Below are 21,092 nucleotides of genomic sequence, written 5' to 3'. Positions count from 1 at the left end.
TCAAACTCGATGTCCAGCAGAAATAGTAAACTCAAATGTCCAAAACAGAACTCATTATCTTTCCCCTTAAACTCTTCCCCTCCTTCTTACCTTCCCCATTATTATGGAAGGCAACGCCATCTTTCCAGTCCCTCAGACTACTCACAACCTAGGAATCATCCTACATCCCTCACTCTCTCTCACCTCCCGTATTCAAGCTGTGGCCAAGGCCTGTGGATTTCACCTCCTTGGCATCTCTCTTCCATTTCACCTCCTTGGCATCTCTCCTCCATTTCACCTCCCCTGTTCATTTCACCTCCTTGGCATCTCTCCTCCATTTCACCCCCTTGGCATCTCTCGTCCATTTCACCTCTGCAACATCTCTTGTCCATTTCACTTCCACAGCATCTAATACCCCCTCCTCTCCTCTGACACTGTCCTCACCCTGGTATGGGATCTCATGATCTCACACTTGGACTACTGTAATAGCCTTTTCAGTGAGTGTGCCTGCCTCACTGCTCTCCCAACTCCAGTTCATCCTCCTCCATTCAGCCACCAAAGTGATTTTCCTAAAGTGCAAGTTTGATCCTGTCATCTCCCTACTCGACAAACTCTAATAGCTCCCTCTTACCTCCAGGAGCATGTTTGGCATTCAAAGTCCTTTATAACTTGGCCCCCTCGTACCTTTACCAGTTTTGTTATACCTTACTTGCCACCACATACTCTTTGATCCCATGATCCTGGCCTTCTGCTTGTTCTATGAACAAGACCTCCATCTCTTGGTTCTAGGCATTCTCTCTGGCCATTCCCCAGGCCACTTCAGACTTCTCCACTCCAAATGCTGGCCTCTCTGGCTTCTTTTACTTAGGTTCTTTAAGTCCTAACTAAAATCCTACCTTCCCTCTCCTCTGTTAATTATTTCCTACTTATCCTGTATATACTCGTTTGTTTGTTATCTCCCCCAATAGACTGTAAGCTCCTTGAGGGCAAGGACTGTCTTTTGTCTCAACATCTAGCATAATACATGGCACATGTCCTTGTTCAGTCATTTCAGTTACATCCAACTCCTTGTGACCCCATTTGAGGTTTCTGTGGCAGAGATACTGGAATGGTTTGCCATTTCCTCCTCCAGTTCATTTTGCAGATGAGAAAACTGAGGCAAACAGGGTAAGAGACTTGCCCAGGATCACATGGCTAGTGTCTGAGGCCAGATTGGAACTCAGACACTCCTGACTCTAGACCCCACACTCTATCCACTGCACCACCTAGCTGCCCCACTTGGCATGTAGTAGGCTCATAATAAATGTTCATTGGTTGATTTACTTCCTTCTTTTGCCCCCTCATGCAATCTTCTATAGCCTCTCTTCTTCCTGAGACTAAAGGAATTAGTTTATCTTCTTTGTTAATCTTTGACTTAATTTGATTAATTTCCTTCTATCTTCTGCCTCTCCTTTTTTTTTTAAATGGGCCTTCTCATCCTGAAATTTAGCCCCATAAAAATACTGATTTACCTGTAGAAGGGATATTATTAAGAAGTTAATCTTTGACTTAATTTGATTAATTTCTTTCTATCTTCTTCCTCTCCCTTCTTTCCTTTTTTTTTTTAAATGGGCCTTCTCATCCTGAAATTTAGCCCCACAAAAACACTGATTTACCTGTAGGAGGGATATTATTAGGAAGTTCAGTCTTTCACATTTCAGGCCTGTTTCTCTACTATCATTTCTATTTGTCATATCCTTTCAACCTTGTTTCTTTATGTACTTTAAGCAAGAAATCTCTGGTTCCTCTGTCATTCTATCATGGCTGTCCTTGGTTGCTGTATTTGTTTACCTTTTGTGTTTCTGTTGTCTGGGATATTTAAAAAGCAAATAATTTGTACAGGACTGGTTTTCTTTCTAAGAATGCTTTGAGTACCTCTTTTGTATTGACTATCCATCTTTTCTCATTGATGGTTAGGATCAGATTTGCAGAGTAGGTTCCCTTGGATTGTATCTTGAATGCCTTTGCTCATTAGAATAGATTATTCCGGCTTAGATTATTATAATCTAGCCATTGCTTAGATTCTTATAATCTAGCCAACAGCTCACTAATGTTCAGACTCCTTAAGAGTCTGCCCAATATGGCGGATGTTCTAGTAAACCTTGTCTTTGGCTGAAAGAAGGCTTGGGTCGAATTCTTTCACGCAGGACCCGCATATTCTGATTTTGGAGTGTCAGCACCCATAAACCTCAACATTTTGGTGGCCCGTATGGGGAAACTGCCTAAGCCCAAGTTCTTCTCCAGCCAAGACTGGAAGGTATATAAACCTCCTCCCCTTCTTTCTTGCTCTGCAGTTGGGGTCGCTCTCCAAGCACCAAGGCTTGGAGGTGCTTTTTGGGCAGACAGTTGCAAAGCTGTCTCACACTCAGCCTGATGCTGTCAGGCTCTCAGTCCACTGGGTCGGATCAAGGTCATGGACCTGGGTATACCTTCCGCAACACAAAAGAATGGATGCCCTATCTGAAAGTGTATACCCAATTCTGTCCATTCTCTTGGCGCTGGGGAATTGGGGAAAACTGCACTTGCTTTGTGCTCCCCTGAGGCTTACTTACTCCCCTCTACACTCCCGAATCCTCCTTCATGGAGGTTACAGGGAAAAGTTAGAACAGCTAAAAATATCTTGACAGATTCTGGAGGTTTTGTGATTGATCATTAAGGAGTTTCGAAACCTCCTTACAACCCTGGTCACTCCCTTCCTTTGAGTCAAGAGGGTATCTGTTAACCCCTCTCATAGGAGAATAGAGTTTCACCCTTTCCTCCTCACCTTTGATTTTGCCCTCCCTCACCTGGGGAAAAGGAGGGAGGAGAGGCAGCAGCCACAGCATGGGCCCCCCTGGCAATGGCCTTGGGTCCTCGGGCAACCTTTGCCTGGAAGCATCACCCAGGTTCAGCACATCCTGCTCAAGGTAAAGAAGCTAGCCTCAGAACTTGGGTAAGCACACTCTTTTAAATTTGTAGTTTTAACCGTTAATGATGAGATGTTGATTCTTTGTGTAAAGTCATTTGGAAATGCATTTAACAAAACTGAAGTCACCTGATTGGTAATGGGCTTGTTTCCAGTTTCAAATTGGTGAATTTTTTGCATCAGTTACGCCAAGCAACTTTTCATAATTTGGTTACCACTACAATAATTTGTCTATATTTGGTTATTGTTTTGATGTGTAAACTCGCCAAAAGGCTTGTTTGGGTTCTGTAGGGCTTGCTGAGAATTTGCAAGTGTATAGAAATCTCTAAAGATTGGCTTTTTACACCAGGAAAAATTTAATTTGAGATGTAAATCCTGGAAAAGTTTTTCCTAAGCTGTGATTAGTAAAACTTGTTGTTTGAGGTAAAAAAGCTCATGATTTTATTTTGAGTTGTCTAATGGATCATAATAATCCATCGATAAAACAATAATCCACCATCTCAGAAATGCCACAAGCTACTCAGAAAGCATGTGATACTGGTGGGAAGTCAGCAGTGGCAAAAGCTGAGAGGACGATTTTAGCCTCAGTCTAAGATGGGATCCTCCTGGCTCAGTTTCCCCATTTCATTCCTTTGAAAAGGAATGTTACCCACCTGGCTATTCCTGAATCTGGTTATGAGGTGGATTTGATATTGCGTGGTTGGAAAACTGAATTATCTGAATCCAAACAGAGCTAAGGATGTTTTATTCTCTCATATTTGGACCCTAAATCTAGTCCCTGTTTTATGTCTGGACCTGCAGTCTTTTCTGTCAGATTTGTGTCTTCCAGACTACCAGCCATTCGCCTACAGTTGGTAGCAAACAGCAGCTATGAGCTAATGTTTTCCCCATCATTCTGTTCCCTGAATGCAGCCATGCTAGGTTCCAGTCAACCTCTTCAGGACCCACTCAAGGCAGGGACAATTCTACACCCCTTGCCAGCAGGAAGCAGTTTCAGAAGGCAAGACCTTTGCCCTTTACCACAAAAGAATTTGGGTCCCATTTGTTTGAGGGGGGGAATGATAAGGATGGGATCTAGACCACAAAAATGAAAAACCCTGGACTTTCCCACAGGATCAAATCTCTGGCTTTGACTGAATCCCAATCAACTGGCCTTTCATCGTGGCTACACCCAATCTCCCAATTCGGTTACCCTACCTCCTTATGGCCCCAGGCCGCTTCCCATCCTTATTCCTATCTAGGCTGCATTCTCCGTTGGCCACATGGTCCAGGTCCCTGGAGTTCTATTACCTCATAGACTACTTGGCCACTCCTAGATCCCTCCCTTAGTCTTTCTGTAAACCATTGCTCAGATTCTTATAACCTAGCCAACAGCTCACTAACGTTCTGACTCCTTAAGAGTCTGCCCAATATGGTGGATGTTCTAATAAACGTTTGTCTTTGGCTGAAAAAAAAAAGATTAGATTATTCCATTCTGTCCAGGGGTTTCTGGCAGGTGCAGAATGGTTTTGTATTATTTGAATTGCTTTTCCTTTATGTTTGATGGCATTTCTCCTGGCAATTTGCAGAATTTGCTGTTTTGACATTAGAATTGCTCATTTGAACAAGTCTGCATTGTGGAGTTTGCTGCATATTTTTTTCTGTCTGAAAACTATGGAATTTTTCAATTGGCACTTTGTGGCTTTTTGTTTGTTTATTTGTTTTCAGAAGTTCTGTGCAGTTTTCTAGTATTATTTCTTGCATTATGCCATTCAGGTCTTTACTCATATGCTTCTATGTGACCTATGGCCCTTAAGGTGTCTTTGAGATCAGTGTGTTTTGCTTTCACACTTTATTGGCTTTCTGTTTCTCTTCTTCCAGATGGTCCTTGACTTCTGTCCTCGTATTCCCAACCAGTTATTCTCTTTTTTGTTGAAGACTTGCCACTGTAGATTCAAGTTTTTCCCTTTCTTCCAATTATTTCTACTATGCTAGCCACAGGCTTTCACAATTCTTATTTCTCTTCTAAATCATTCAGGTACGTCCTGCTAAGGCTCCATGCTCTCTTAGGAATCAACAGGGTTCCTTGCCTCATCAGGCAAAAGACTAATTCATTTTCCTGTGATTTATAATACCTCTTCACAGATGTCTAGAATCATTTTACTGATCTGGAGGCCATATTCTCTTCTGTTATGAATATCTTCCCTATTGGTTTATCTGCTTACACTCAAGGTCTTTTAACTGAGCCTTCTTCCCTCTGAGTTCTTGGGTTATTTCCCATTTTTTCTTTACATTCACTATTGTCACATTCTGACTCCTACCCCTTTGAATGCTATTTCCCCTGGGGATTAGACCTCAAGCTTGACTCAGTCTCTTCCCAGGTGGGTCACATTACTAGCCTTAGTATCTGCCCCAAGTGATTTCTGCATGGGGGGTGGAGGGAAGAGAGGTCAGAATGGCCCCAGCGAGATGCTATGCCCTTTGGTTCGGGCAGAGTTGGCAGATCCGTGCACACTCTGGTGACCCACCCTCAGGTGACCCACTCTGTTGCTCCCTCTCACACACTGCCAGGCTTCAGTCCCAGCAAGAGCAAGCTTCTGCTTTTTGGTTTTCCATGGCACTGAGAGAAGAAGGACAGGGAGAAGGAAGGTGTCAGGAGTAGGGGAGGTCAGGGGGTGGGGTGCAGTTGCAAGCTCACAGGTTAGCTTGTGCGGTCTTCTTAGAAAGTGAAGGCTGAGGGGCAGCTAGATGGCACAGTGGATAGAGCACTGGCCCTGGCTTCAGGAGGACCTGAGTTCAAATCCAGCCTCAGAGCCATAACACTTACTAGCTGTGTGACCCTGGGCAAGTCACTTAACCCCACTGCCTAGCAAAAAAAAAACAAAAACAAAAAACAAACCTCAGGGGGCAGCTAGGTGGCACAGTGGATAGAGCACCGGCCCTGGAATCAGGAGGACCTGAGTTTAAATCCAGCCTCAGAGACATAACACTTACTAGCTGTGTGACTCTGGGCAAGTCACTTAACCCTAAATGCCTCACCAAAAAAAAAAAAAACCCAACAACAACAAAAGAGAAAGTGAAGGCTGGTGGGGCACAGGGTTCAGAGCCCACTTTTAGGGGTAAGAGATCAGTCTTCTCTGACATCTATTTGCATTACACAAACGCTTATTCCTCCTTGCGCCCTCAAAGCAGACCACTTACTGTCCCCACAAATCCTCACATGTACATGGTCCTCCTTCAGCTTCCTAAGCCTGAAATGGACCGGCCCCCACCAGACTTTCTACTTTGTTTAAAAAACCGTCCCAAAAAGCACATTCCTCCCTGAGCCAGTCCCCTCCTGCCCCAAAAGGTCAGTAAAAACCCCGGCCCTTCTCACCTCACTTTGCACTGACCACGGATGTTTTCTTTTCTAATGATTTCTCCAGGACTGCAGTCACACACACATGCACACCTAGACACTGGGAGCTCCACACAGCCTGGAATCCTCTCTGACCAAAGCCTGGTCAGCGGGATCCCACTCCTGGCTGAATGGAATTCAAGCGGCCCCGTGAAAGCACCACTAAACATGATGGCAGGAGAATATCAGGTCTACACAGCCTGCTTTCTTTGTAGTTTTTCATCTACCTTTAAAAACTGACCTTTTACTAAGAAGCATTGTACAGAGGAAGAGGAACCTTGGCCAATGTTTACAACATAAAAGCAGCTCGCACCTTTACCTGGGTGCTCTCCTCTCAACCAATCTAATCTGTGGGGCAAGCAGTGCATTTTTATCCCCATTTCACAGATGAGGAAACAGAGGCTCAGAACAGTGAACCAACTGGACAGTGTCAGAAGTGGGATTCAAACCTGGGCATCCTGACTCCAGATGCCACACGCTCTCCACTGGGCTATGCTGCCCCTCACTTTACAGAGCTGGATATAGCATGGCACCATGTGCAGCCCTTGGAGCTAAGAGTTCTGAGTTCAGATCCTGCCTCTGATGCTTACAAAGTGTGTAACCAAATCCCAACTCCTCTCTAAGCCTCCGTTTTCCCCCTCTGTAAAATGGAGCCGACAGGGCCTTGAATAACAAACTGCTTCCCGTCCAGTTAGATCACATCCACCCTGTACTCTGCCAGGGCTACACCAGCTGCTCTCGCCGAGTGTGTACACAGGGCTTCGGCCTGGGTCTTGTGGTGCCTGAACGCCTCTTTCTGGACTCAAGTGCATCAGTGGATTGGAAGACAAAGAAGCTTCAGCTTCTGGCAGCTGAACCCCAGCTCCAGGCATCTGAAGTATGGGTACCACCTCCAACACACCCTCTCCAGTTCAGAGGATAAAAGCTGGGAGCATGGGAAAGAAGTTGAGCCAGCCAAAGGGCGAGTCACCCAAAGAAAGGTCAGAGCACATCACCAAGCCAAAAAGCACAAAGGGGACCGTTGATTCAGCGCCAGGAATGCTGACCGACAGCTCCAAGTCAGCACTGAGAGAGGGTCGTTGCAGCACAGGGAGGAAGGTGCTATTACTGCCTGCCCCCAACATACAGAAAAAAACCCCCGAAGCATGGAGAGGTTCAGGGCCCCTCAGGGGCGCCTGCCCGTGAAGGGTCTGCTGACTGTAGGGCTGGCAGAGTCTCTGTGGCTCCTCAGGGGCTCCGGCCTGTGAAGGGTCTCCTGACTATAGGGCTGGCAGAATCTCTGCGGCCCCTGGGCTCCTGCTTCTCTCCAAGTCAGCTACAAGTTTCCCACTAGTTTTTTGCCAATTTCTCATTCCCCAAATCCCTTCCCGTTTTAAGTGAGGTCTGTGGAAATTTCCTTCTTTCATCTAGAGAAAATAGTGACATCCTTGTTTCTGAATCCTGTTGTCACTATTTGCTTTATTTTAGCTGTTTAGATGAAAAGAGCCAGTCTTTCCAAACTACAACACCCGTCAAAACTACGGGATGGACCTAATGAACATCATGGTACATTCTGAAATGTATCAGGATCAAGGAGATGAAGTGGAAATGTACTTTTTTTCAGATTTCTCTTGAAAACAGAAATTAATAGCTATTATTTCAAATTACAAGATTCCACAGTTATAACTGCACCCTGCAATCAAGTGGTCCACCTATTAAAATAATGGTTGTAACTTTAGGAAGGCAGGCAGGCAGACAATGAGCTAAGCGCTTTACAAACAGGCCTCAGAAGCTCCCTGGGAGAGTGGCTCTCCCTAGTGGCAGCCCCATGACTTCATCAGTGTAGAACCTGGATGAAAGGAAAGACCAGACAGAATGGGGCAGAAGTCACCCTGGAACCAGGATCTTTCTGACTCTAACACTGGCTCCCTCTACATCACACAGCACTGCTCTGGACTGACTGAGGAGCTGAAAATTCCATTCTCTAAATAGTTAAGTCTTTATTTACTCTTTCTATCAGTTCATAACAATAATAAAATTACAGTCTAAAGGAAAATGATATTTTCTTCCCCAAAGAGAGGGCACTTTCCCAGGCCATGGACTTGGGCTCCTTTCTCACTGCAGTTGCTTGGGGAATTTCCACCTCCTGGGTTGCACTTGGCAAGTCCGCCATCTTGAGAAGTCCCGATGACATAACAGTGGGCCGTTACCAGGAGCCCTGCCATGCTGCACAACGGGTGAGTGAGTGGGGTGTACACTCACCACCATTTCTTTCGACAAGGTTCCTTCCTGGCTTATGAGGGCCATGGAAAGGATGGCTCCTGATGACTCCAGGCCATCATTCTCAGCCCTGTACAGGGCAGTAAGACAGGGGAGCTGCCCTCTTGCCAAGTGCCCAGCCAATCTTTTTGGAGCAAAGTCCTATCCCATTAAAATAATATGACTGGAGAAGAACCAAGTCAGTGACTGGCACAGACTCTCCTGTGTTCAGTGTCTGAAGGCTTTCACACTCTAGAGAAATGGTCAGTAGTCACTGCCATGAGAAGAAAATTTCCAAGAAGGACATGGATCCCACAGAGAATGAGAACCCTCCAGGAAGCCAAAATTGGGTTCTTCAAAGGGGAAGTCTGTGCAACGTATCATAAACATTGGTGAACAGGAATGAAGTCTTTCTTTGTATCCCCTGCACAGGGTCTGGAATATACAGTAAGAGCTTAAGAAATGCTTACAGACTTGAACAGAATCAGTAACAAAAAAGATGGCTACACCGAAGGCTAATCTACCATATCAAATTGTACTTATTATATATGCCACCCAAAATAAACAAAATTTTACATTTCTCTCCTGTCTGTCTTAACATTAAACTAAATTAAAAACTAAAAACCTTGAAGACGACACTGAAAAACAACTACGCACACTCTACTCAAAAAGGAAAGTAAAACAGAGAGTGAAGAGAACCCAGCTCCCTTGGATGCTCCATTAACTGTCGTTTGTTTGCACTCTTCTTTTAAGAGAAAAACAAACCGGGTCCAAGTCAGCTCCACTTAGGGATCTGGAACAAAACTCTAAGTCCCCTGGTAAGCTGGTCCTACAGCTTGTAAGCTCCAAGCATCCCAGGGCCTCAGCCTTCAGATCTAAGCCCCCTATCACTGATTCTCAGATGATGTCCCCATGGCGTGTTCCTTGAATGATATGAAAGCACACAGGGACTATCACTTCCACAGGATCACGGAATCTGAGCTGGCAAGAAGCTCACAACTTCAAAAGGGGCCCCATGAAAACCTCTGACTATTACTTAAAGCCCTCCACAGAGCCAGAGGGTAGCCCCCTTCCCAGGCAGCCCCAGCCAAACCAAACCTTGTTGGCAGCTTCCCTTCATGGGGTGGTTCACATTGATTAAGACTTACACACAATGTGTAAGGGACTTATTCACCAGATATTGCAGGTCCAATGTGGTGGCCCTATTGTGCAGAAAAGACTTTTAAAAATCTAGTCACTTATGAGAACCGGTAAACTTTTTGGTATCATTGACATTAAAAAATGGACTCTTTCTTAATTTTTGGAATTTAAGATTCACGTTATAATAATAACTTCCCTACCCCTTTCCTTAAAATGCAACCTGTGTGATCAAGTGTGAATGCTTAAAAATTAGCTAGTCATGTTACCTAACGAAGATGATGTGCATATATGTGTGTGCATATCTGCAGATGTGAGTATTCCAAACATATTACCTGTTCCAAGTCTTGAAGGCATTGCTGGCTCGTTTGAACAGATAACCTTCCATGACAATGCCGTTGGCAGCGTCCACATTATATTCCAGCTTGGTATCATCACTGGAGAAATCCTAGGCCAAACAACAGACAGATCTCTGAGATGGCGTTCCACTTCAAGGCTGCGACACCTAGGTTCTAGATTCATCATCCCACCCGTGGCACTTGAAGAGGATGTGAGGATGACAGGGATCCCAGAGAATTTCAGAGACCAGAGCCACAATTGGGGAAAATTATTTAATGGGAGAATTACCCTCACTACTCTCTGGAGACATTTAGAATTCTTAGCTGTATAAAACGCATCAGGCAGATTTTTTAAAAACATCTGTGTGCACTAAATCTGATGGGCATCACCTGGGGTCATCCTGTCATTGGCCTCTTCCTTGTCTGGCTGTGAGACAAGCTTGGAGGGAAGGTCATGGGGACGCAGAGGTGGATGTGGTAGGAGGGCCTGACAGGGAAGAGCTTGGACGAGGCTTGTTCTGCGTGGCTCCTTACAAGACTGGGCAGAATCAGAAACAGAAACGGCAGAAAGCCAGATGTGACTCCTTGAGGGGAGAAGCATCTCTACTATAATGAGATACTCAACTGGCCATCAGCTGCTCCAGAGGCAAGCAGACAGCAGCGGTGGGGACCACTGGAGGTCTGTAAGCAGAGGCTGGATCCCTACTTTGCAGGCCTCCTCAGAGGGCATGGATACAGAGCTTCCCTGCAAACTTTTGATCTTTCCAAGGACAAGTTGATTCCCTGCTAGTCAGATGTCTAGGCTGCTCTCAACTGTGGTGATCCGGCACTTTATTGCTTAGAATTCCCTTTTCTCTAAGGAAAGAAACTGCCTGTTCCATATCTGATTCATGCTTGTACAGTAATTTCTCTCCCTTCTTTGGGGAAACCCTTGTCAAGAGCTAAAAGCAACATTACTCTACTTAGCAACTTTCCTCATGAAGCAAGAGGGGAACGAGAAGCCTTTATCTCCCACTGGAAAATGAGTTCCCCCCAGAGTTGGACCCTGGGCAACTATGATGGCCGGCGAGGGTCAGGCACCGCCACGGGTGGCCAGCCCTGTGGCCTATGTGGGTAGCAAGGTGGCACAGCACACAGAATGTGGGGGACCCGAGTTCAAATCCAGCCTCACTGGGCTAGCTCTATGACCCTGGGCAAGTCACTTCACCTGTGTTTGCTTCACTTTCCTCATCTATAAAATGGGGATAATAACAGCATCTATCTCCCAGGGTTGAGGCAAGGCTCAAATGAGATAACACAAGGAAAATGCTACAGAAATCCTAGTTCCGATTCTTCCTGGAGACTAACTGGCCTCTCTGCTGGGTAAAGAGAAGGGATTCCTCCTTAGACCCAGATCTGATTCTTTTTTGCCAGCTCCAAAGCCTCTTAAGGTTGACAAGTGCTTATCTTGTGCATCTTTCGAATCTTTTGCAGGCTCCCAGGATCATCATTTTACAGAGGAGCAAACTTACAGCCAGAAAGGCCTCCTTCCACTGGGCGAGGAACACACCGAGACCGAGAGGGAAGAGAGCACTGAGGACATCCAGCCAGGTGGTGTCAAGCTCTATGCCAACGGGGGCTAGGAACCATTCACCAAGGGCCCTGTAGGGCCCCCGGACATCACCCACACTCTGTGGTATTTATTTCTCTTGTTAAATATGCCCCAATTCCATTTCAATCTGGCTGCACGTGGGAGTGGCCCGAGGGACACACACTGGATACTTCTGGCCTGGTCCAAACCCCTCACTGTGCAGGTGAGGGAGCTGCAGCTGAGGAAGTCATGGCACGCATTGGAAGGAGAATCCGAAGCCATCTTCTGCCTCCAGGGCTGGGGCTCTCTCCATGTCTCAGGATGCCTCCCCAAATGATCTGCTGCCTCGAAAGTCTCTACTCTTTCTTCTATACACACTGGGCTGTGTTAAGAGGCGTTCAGCTAACAGTCCCAGATTTGAACTCCTGAGAACCAGACTCAAAGGAAGCCTACCCAGCCTATCCTGCCCTTAGCATCCAGTGCTCTGTTTGCTGGAACAAGGACTTCCTTCGATGACCTAAAACAGCCCAAGAAAGTCAGGTGAAAGGCCTGAGACCGCAAGTTTTGCTGAGCTCTAAAACAACAAAGATCCCACTCAGGCTCGGCTGTGCCTCAAAGATTCAGAGCTTCCTTCAGACCTCGCCTACTCCCAGCCCAAGGCAGCAGAGAGTCCAATGAGAATGGATGGTGCACAACCAGGAGCGGGCTGAATGCCCGCAGCCAGTGTCTTGCCACACGTTGACGTCAGCTGGGAGGACATTCTCATCTCGAGGGCTGAAGGGGACTGTCCTTGTCCTGGTCTGGGAACGTGTGCAGCATGGACGTGGACAGAATCACGGATGACACGGTTAGCTAACTCCCATGCGGTTCATCACAGAAAGCGATAGCTGGGGTGCTCTCTGACATCGTAACAGGGTGGAAGCAGAGGCTAAAGCCCCGAAGAGGACATTGTGACACTTGAGCGATTCCTGAGTCTGTGCTCCTGGCCCCTGGGCATTATTTTCAGCACTGGGACAACAGTGATCCATCTGGCCTTCTCTCGCAGCAGGATTCTTGCCTGAGCTCTCTCTAAGGCTGGAGGCCTTGCTCTGGGCCTCACTACAGGTCCCAGGCAACAGGCCAGCCCTGGACCTAGTTATTATTCCTTGCTTTTTCCCACAACACACTTCCTGTATGGTCCACTTCAGGCAGAGCCCCTTCACAAAGTCCCACTCCAACGTCTCCCCATGGGCCAGACCGGCAAAGCTGGAGCTCCGGCCAACTGTACCATGCTGGGAAGGCCCTGGCGAGAGACCTAGTCTGTTTTCTGAGTGCCACCCTAACAGACAAGGGAGATGTGCAGTGCCAGGGGCTGGCAGATTCATCACTTTGTGATGATTTGGTTTTGGGGCAGGGGGATTGGGGAGGGGGGGCAGGTTTCACAGGTTGTTAACCCATGAAAAAAATCCAATTATAAGGTGGTCTTCAGTCCCACCCAGCCACCTTCCATTTCGGCAGTTGCGGTGGCACAGTGGTGGGGAGGCAGGCAGAGGGGGCAAAGAATCAGTTTTTTGACTATGAAGAAACTTTAATTTAATTGGTCTTCTAAATGTGAAACCCTGCCCAATTAACAAGTGGACTCAGTGCTAGATGAACTAAGTTCTGTCTGACTCATCCCCACCCACCCCCCCACCCCAATCCCGGCACATTCTCTAGGGAGCCAGGAAGCGGCTGCTGAATGGAAAGCCCACTTTAAAGCAACAAGGAAAGGAGGTGGGGAAGGAAGGCCATTTTATTCAGCACCCGAAGGCAGCCAGAACCCTGATTTCACGGGATATTGAGGGATCGTGTGTAAGAGGACCAATGGTAAGACAGATGACTGCAAGAAGAACTGTGGCACACGCAGTAGCTAGAGAAGACCCTCTAGGTGCCTCGGCCCCTCCTCCAGCACTCGTGGCCTTAGGTGCCAATGTGGGCAAAGATGAGGGCTGGGCACATGACCCCAAGGCTCCCCACTTCCACCAAGCACTGACGAAGGCCAGGGACTGACCGGTCATTAGTGTTGGTGCTGCTCCAGGCTGTGGGCAATCAGACCATCAAGCTGAGCTAGGATCACAATGAGTGAAAAGCAAAGAGAAAACAAATGAGGAAAACAGATGGCACACAAGTGAAATACCTTCGCCTTGAACTAGTTAAAAAGTTCCCCATTATTTGGGGAAAAGATACAAAAATCACATTAAAACAGACCCTGATAATTGTAGACAGAAGTCTAACCAGTAAGTTAAATGTCCCAATAAGGCCCTTCAGTCAATAACTACATGACTTAAGTTTCCAGACGGAGAGGCGGCCAAAGGCAATGCCGGACCATCTGACAAAGAAAGATGGTAGATGATCATGAGCAGTGTTATCTCACAGAACAGAAAAGCAAAGGCATGGAAGACGGCCTGAAAGATAGCCAACTAAGCCAAGGCACCCAGAAGACAAGGAGGCATGAAATGGGAAGGAAGATCCCAAACAGAAGACAAGCCGTCTGCTCCACCAAGGACAGTAGGACTGCCAAGCATGGATGCTGGCACCACAACCTTCAGGGTGCTCCCAAGAGAGACAGAAATGGCACAGGAGAACAGACGCAATGTGGCCAGATGGGCTCCGTCACAGGACAAGGCGGGTGTTGGTGGCAACACGCCCCAGAGGGTGCCGAGCAATGGACAGACAAGACATGGATCTGAAGAACGGGAAGGGCCCAGAGTCACGGCAGAGGCAGCCAAGAGAACATCGAGACCCGCCACGTGCACAGTCTGGATGAGAGTCACCGACACACAGACTGGGAGCGTCCTCACAGAGCACCTCTCCCGGGAACAAGCGAGGCTGCAATATGAATGACGGGCTGACTCGGTAATGGCTGCGAAGACTCTGCCCTCCCCAAGCGGCCATTCTGCTGGGGAGACAGCACATGAATGCAGCACACGCTGTTCCCCCAAAACGTCCCTTCCTCTTTGCACCTCCAGAATCAGGCACCCCAAAGCAAGTGAAGATGGCAAGCACACACAAGGCACCCTTGCTCTCCAGAAGTCAGGCTGCGTCTGTCTTCTGGCTTCACCCATGCACCGAGACCCTGACCCGGGAGGGCCCCAGGTCACTCTACAGAGCGTGTCCTTCAGAGGAAAGGCAGATAGGTACACCCGGGGGGTGATCCTCTGCCTCGGCACAGACGCGTGTTCCTCGGAGGTTTCTAAGTCAAGACGCAGCCCGGGGAGTCTCATGGACAGCTTAGGGGCCCCCATTTCTGTCAGGGTGGGACACCACTGGCTTCCACACCCCAAATCTGCTCTATGACAAGCTGGAGTGGTCAGACCGCTATTTTTAAAAAGCTTTCCAATGTATTCTATGTCTGGGAGCCAGGAGAGAATCCCAAATGCATCTGCCACTGCTCCCCATGAGCTCCATAATCATCAGTTCTTGGTGTCAAGGAGGTCATGTTCTAATGGAACATCCCAGAACACACCAAACAAATGCACTGGAGATGGTAGGGTGCCCGACAAAGAAGCACTGAATGACAAGCTCCAGCAGACAGGTGACCAGGAAAGGCCTCTCAGAGGAGGATGTGCTTGAGCTGGGTGAAGGCCTGCACGGAAGCACTACGGGCATCGATCAAAGGAACATCTGTGAGCCAGGGTCTGTCTGTCCTCTGCCGAGGTGAGCAAAGGCGAGCCACTTAACCTCTGCCTCTGCTTCTCGACCTACCAAAGATGACATTACCATCCGCCTCCAACACATTTCTGCTTAATGACCCATAAGAACCAAACCAAGAGAAGAAATGCAAGTTGGAGGAGGTGAGTAGCAAAGAGTAGATCATTCCATCCCTGGATGAGTGAGGAACCACCTGGAAGGGTCAGTATCGAAAACAGAGAGGGGAGCACCCGCCCTGGATTCAGGAAGACCCAAGTTCAAATCTGGCTCCAGACACTTGACACTTACTAGCTGTGTGACCCTGAGCAAGGCACTTCTTCCACTGTCTCGCAAACAAAGAAATAAATAACTAAGTGAAAGAAAGTGGGATGCTTTCTCTCATCCTTCTAAGCCTGGAAGAAAGCATGTTTAAGTATGTGCACACACATGTAAGGGGTGTGTAGGTACATGCATATATATGGAAGAGAAGTCCAGAAGAGCGAGGGAGCTCATGCCAGATGACGATCATCTTCTGTTTGTGGGAAAAGGGAAGCAAGAGCAGGAATGTGAAGAAGGGTCTGGCAAACCACCTTGGAAGACCAGAGAAAAAAAAGAAAGAGGTCGCACTTCCAGCGTCGATGCCGAAGCAGGTCCAAACTTGGGCTTTCGCTGACGTTGGGAGCTCCCAGCAGGCAGCGCAATCCCAGATCATCTGGACCCAGGTGATGCAGACAGGAGGGGTTGGGGCAAGTGCGGAACCCTGATCTTCCTGACTTGGAGGCCAGCTCTCTGTGTCTTCTTGACAGGCACACACAGAAACCCGCTCAGACTGGTCACGCCTGACGATGAAGTTCAAGCCCCTGTTCTCCGAGTCTTTCTCAGTCTAGAACAGAGGTTCCTCCACTTGCTTGGTCTACCCTCCCCTTTTCAAAAAAAAAAAAAATACCCAGCAGCCCCTTGGAAATCTTTCTTAACCCTCTAATTTTTTTTCCCGAAATTTGCATCATTTCAAAAATATATAAAATAATTTTTTAAAAATGATGCATCTTAAATTTAATAATTTGTTGTAACCATGGTTTTTTTCCTGCACTGAAATTATGATGTAACCATACAGTATCATATCACAAACAAGTCATTACTTGTACATATATTTCTACCAATGCATGCCAGACCTCCCGACAATGCACAACATGCTTGCCTGTCCACACTTGCTTGTTAAGACCTATCAGGCAGACTCGACCACTCATGGGTTATAACTTGCAGTTTATGTGTTTCTTTGGAAAACAGCCTCATCACTATGACTTTAACTTTGCTACGCAACAGATAAGACACATAAGTACAAAGCTGTTTCAAAATGTTCTTATCTTCCCTTCTTTTCTTCTGCTTCCACTGCCCTTATTTTTATTCAATGCCCCCCCCACTGCCCCCCGCAGTGGTTCCAGCGCCCCCCATTTTGGGACCCTCTCATCTAGACCGAGAAACAAAAGAGCTCCTTGGACTTTCAGACTGAGTCTCAGCTAGCAACAGCCATATCACAAAGAGCGCTCGACTGGGAGTTGCAGGCCCTGTGTGCCCAGAGTCTCTGTCCCTCACTACCCAGGCAACCTTCTGAAAATCTCTTGTCTCTGGGCTCAGTTTCTGCATCTGCAAATGGAGAGGGCTGGTCTACAACAGGGCTTCTTAAATTTTCTCCACTTGCCGCCCCCTATGAGGTCGCAATCTGCAGTTGAAGTTCCAGACTACAGGGCCCCAAAGGTTCTTCTGTCCTGATTATTTTGGTGCCCATAATTTTCTGTTATCCTGCTGACTCCAACAGACAGCAAGGAGACGTGTATCCACTCTGCCCGCCCCCCAACGACGACCGACCGTTGCACCCGAACAGACGATGAGCCTGGGAAGGCCCCGGGCATTCCCCCAGCCTGGGGAGCCCAGACACAAGCCCTGCTCATTCTTCAGGTCTCTGGGCAGTTTCTTTTGTTTCTCTGTAATGGTGCTTTGGCTCCAGAGATCTGCTGCTAGTGCAGAACAGACACAGTCACACATGTGTGTCAGGCACTGCGGCTCCTCTCTACAGCTGCCTCGGCCTCTCTTGTGTACAGCTTTCCACGACCAACCGAGTCCACAGTCCAACAGGATTCCTAAGCAACGGCTCCTGCTTTGTGGGGTGTCAACTGTAAAAAGAGAGGTCACATAAATGGAGCTGAAGCCTCCAGGGTTCCTTAAAGGGCTTAAATCCCACGTTTCCAGGCAAACTTCCAAGAACCACAAACTTCTTCTCTTTCAAGCATTCCTGGTGCCTCCCCAAGGCGTTTTAAACATTCTTTCCACATTTGTTCTTGATGTTCAGTTGTTTTCAGTCATGTCTGACTCTCCGTGACCCCATTTGGGATTTTCTTGGCAAAGCTAGAGCGGTTTGCCACATACTTCTCCAGGATCCTCATTTTACAAATGAGGAAACAGAGGCACACAGGGTGAAGTGACTTACCCAGGGTCACGAAGTTGGTAAGTATCTATGACGAGATTTAAACTAGTAACAACATCTTAAACACAAAGTCTTTTAAAGACCAAGACATTCTCCTGGAAGGGGGGGGGTAGGTTCATTTTTAAGTCTTCTGAAGATCTCCATCTTAGCACTAATAATTAGGTGATTTCAAGAATGCCTCTTAATTTAACACGTTATAACAAAGAGTCCATCAAACCAGAAAAGAACCAAGGCATTGAGTTTAACCAAACCTGAATTCCTGAAAAAAAAATGACCACACCGTACAAGAGAAATGGAATGACCATTTTAGGCAGGTCATTTTCCAGCTGGTTCTTCATTTTTCCTTGCAACAGTCAGCTGACAAACATTTCTTACACGCCTTCCACGTGCCAGACACTGCGTGAGAGCAGAGGACACAAAGGGGTAAAAACAAACCCGAGCAGACCAAGCTGTGGCATATGCTCTCAAGGGGCTTCCTTCCACACAGAATGCGGCAGCACGACTGGCGCCGTAAAGCCTGGAGCGCCGAACAGTAACAGAATGGTGCGAGCTATCAACAGGGAGCTGAAATGGCCATGATGGCTTTGAGCGTGGGCTCAGATCAGGAAGTTTGTGAGAGATGTTTTTGTAAGTCAAGAAATAAAATTAAATATAGAACATAAAAAAGGAAATCTTTCTATAATCATAATTATGCATAAATTCAAATGTATGACATAAAAGAATATTTAAAAACACTGAAAAGTATAACATTAAAAATAACAGTGCCTATAAACCATAAATAAGTGTGACTATTAGAAACTTTTTCCTTTATAAAACAGCTTTCAATAATAATTTCTTGGTTAACTGGCATTTTTTTTTTACCTGTAATGCGGCCTTATGTCAGCATTTAAGAGAAAAGAGTAAAAACTACATCATGACTAATGTTAATATAACTTTGAAAGGAAATTAATTTTAAAAGCAGATTTTAAATTACATAATTAGAATTACATCTACAGATTAGTCTGGAGCTCTGATGATACTTGGTCCTACAGACTAGTCCAATGAAGACAGAATGATGTCCTGCTCACAAGCAACCTCTGTGGCCAATGGTCGGGCCCAGCCCATGGCTGAACAAGACTCCCTTCTACCACATGGCCTCCAAATGGGCAGCCAGAGGCATTCTGGCCATTCCTTTACTTTAACTGAGCATCACCTTTAATGAGTCACCTCTGGTCTGCCCTTTCTGATCCCAGGAGGATTCTCTTTGGCAGAGAAAACAGAAGCCAAATAAAACTCCACAGCTCGGCCTTTTCTCCACCCACCCTGAGCACTGGGCCCATCTCTTTTGCAATCCTCCTTTTCCCCTCGACATCACTTTAAAATCCTTTTTTGTCTTTCATCGTCTTCTCTTCCCCTCTATTCAGGACCTTCCTCTAAAAACAAATTTCATTCAGCCCAGCAAGCAAAGATATTGCTAGCGTGGCTATTTAATGAGAAGCAGCTGTCTTCATAGACGTTGGCACAACCTGGTGTATGTCATAGAATACTTTCAGGTTTCATGTATTCTACATAAAGCTCTAAAGATTCTTCAGGGAAATCTGGGGACAGTCCTTCTCTCCCACAGTTAAAGGAGACGGGTCAAGGACATTTTGAAGCAAAATCATGCCTAAATTAAACCTATTTTCACACTTCAAAAGTTACTAATTATATAAGTATTTGATACACAAATTTAATTTGATAGCTGATATTTTAAAATGGAAATGAATTCCTTCTGACTCTCCTCAAGGTCTTGGGTCTACAGAACGCTACCGAGGAGGAACTTAATTTTTCAACGATCTCGTGTGACAAAGGCCAACAACATGGGCAACATTCTCTTCCCCAGTGATCACCCCTTTTTCCTTCATTTTCCTCTGGCGATTCTCTTCCCAAGATTCAATTTCTCCTCCTTTCTACTCTTGATAAGTCAGAACAAACCGAGACCCTTAAACCTATGCAAGAGGGTGCTTGAGACCGCGCTTGCTGGGTACATCGAGTTTCCTATTATTGTTCATGGCGCTAACGTTCAAATTTTCATTTGAAAAAAGCCGCTTTCATCATTGTACCTTTTGGACTATGTGCTGGGTTCTCCTTTCCTCATCCTCAGGTGTAAGCAGGTGACAACAGAAACACCAGAAGGACGAGGACCCGGACTTCTCATTTAGAACACAATTTCCGTTGTAGCTTCCCTTCTCTTCCCTGTTACAAGCAAAGGTAACAGGGCCCAAGGCCTGGGCTTTTTGTTCACCCAAAAGGCCCTCCTTTCAACTTAGTGTAAAGGAGACCCCCAGTCACAGCACCAGGTCAACCCCTTGGCTTGCCTCCTGACCCAAGGGAGCTGCAGGTGCCTTTCTGAACCTCTGGCTGGGCTCTAAGTCTTACCAAAGGGTCAGAGGAAAGACCTCACTTCCAAGGCAAGGCTTAGGAAAGAAGAAGGCCGCAGGTCACCAAACACGCTAACTGAGAAGGATTCCGACTGGCTGCCTGCCATCACTCCCTACATCTTACAGCTGGTCAGTACCTTCTGCTGGATGGTGGAATGTTTCTGCTCCATGTCTCTCTTCTCCTTGGCTGCATCCACCACCAGCCGATCCAGCTGTAGGGGAAGAGGAGAACAAGTGAACATGGCTCACAATTTCCTTCTGAAATCAGGGAGCGGAGGACTTGGCTGGTGTCATGTGACCTTCCCAAGCCAACTGGCCTCACTGTAAAACATCAGTGCTATCCCTGTAAAGGAGCAGAGCATCTGTCTGTGACACCCAGGACTCGAGGAAAAGGCCCACATTTTCTCCCAACCTGAGGACCGTCTCACAGCTCAGTCTAGGGCAAGGCACCTCCCGGCACACCTCAAGGATACTGTGTGCTTTAGCAGCTTCCTGCTGGACCCGCTGAGCCAACCCTGGCCACAGGAGGCCAGGCCACTGGAGACACCCTCTGGCAGCCACCCCCAGCCAACTCCCATGACTTCCCAGATTACCCTGAGGGGAGAACTCAGCTTTCAGGATGACTTCGTAACACAAAGACCAAATCCAAGAAGAAAAACCCCAAAACAGCTGTCAGCTCTCCAAAGGCAGGCAGCCATGGTTTTTGTTTGTGTCTTGGAAGCCCCAGGCCCAGGTATGGCTCCCGACAAATACTTCTGAGGGACTCTCTGCTCTTAGTCATCAGGGGATGGGGGCTTCAGTCCTGAGCTAAGCCAGTCTCCAGAGGTCAGCACCCAAAGCAGGAAAAGGGCAGCATCCAACAATGTAAACTGAGCCGTCCACAGCAAAGGAACACAACTAAAGCCCCCACGGACGCACTCAACACTGTTAGCCGCCACCCCCCCCATTTTTCTATCACCTGCATACTTAATTAGCTCTAGG

At 47.0% G+C, this 21,092-nt stretch overlaps 1 protein-coding gene across 1 annotated transcript in view; it reads right to left on the bottom strand.

Moving 5' to 3' along the window:
- The window catches only part of ACAP2 (ArfGAP with coiled-coil, ankyrin repeat and PH domains 2), a 127,111-nt gene that overhangs the window by 48,310 nt on the left and 57,709 nt on the right, over positions 1-21,092 (bottom strand). The window contains exons 9-10 of the mRNA XM_078147493.1: positions 20,249-20,323; positions 10,010-10,122 (exon numbers count right to left, since the gene is read on the bottom strand). Coding sequence (XP_078003619.1) covers positions 10,010-10,122; positions 20,249-20,323 — 188 coding nt within the window. The remainder of the gene's footprint in view (positions 1-10,009; positions 10,123-20,248; positions 20,324-21,092) is intronic.

Source organism: Phascolarctos cinereus, unplaced genomic scaffold (genome assembly GCF_003287225.1).
Source record: "Phascolarctos cinereus isolate Bilbo 61053 unplaced genomic scaffold, phaCin_HiC Scaffold_7;HRSCAF=346, whole genome shotgun sequence".
Classification (NCBI taxonomy): Eukaryota; Metazoa; Chordata; class Mammalia; order Diprotodontia; family Phascolarctidae; genus Phascolarctos; species Phascolarctos cinereus.
Note: the sequence above shows the minus strand (reverse complement) of the source record. Positions and strands in the feature narration are given on the sequence as shown.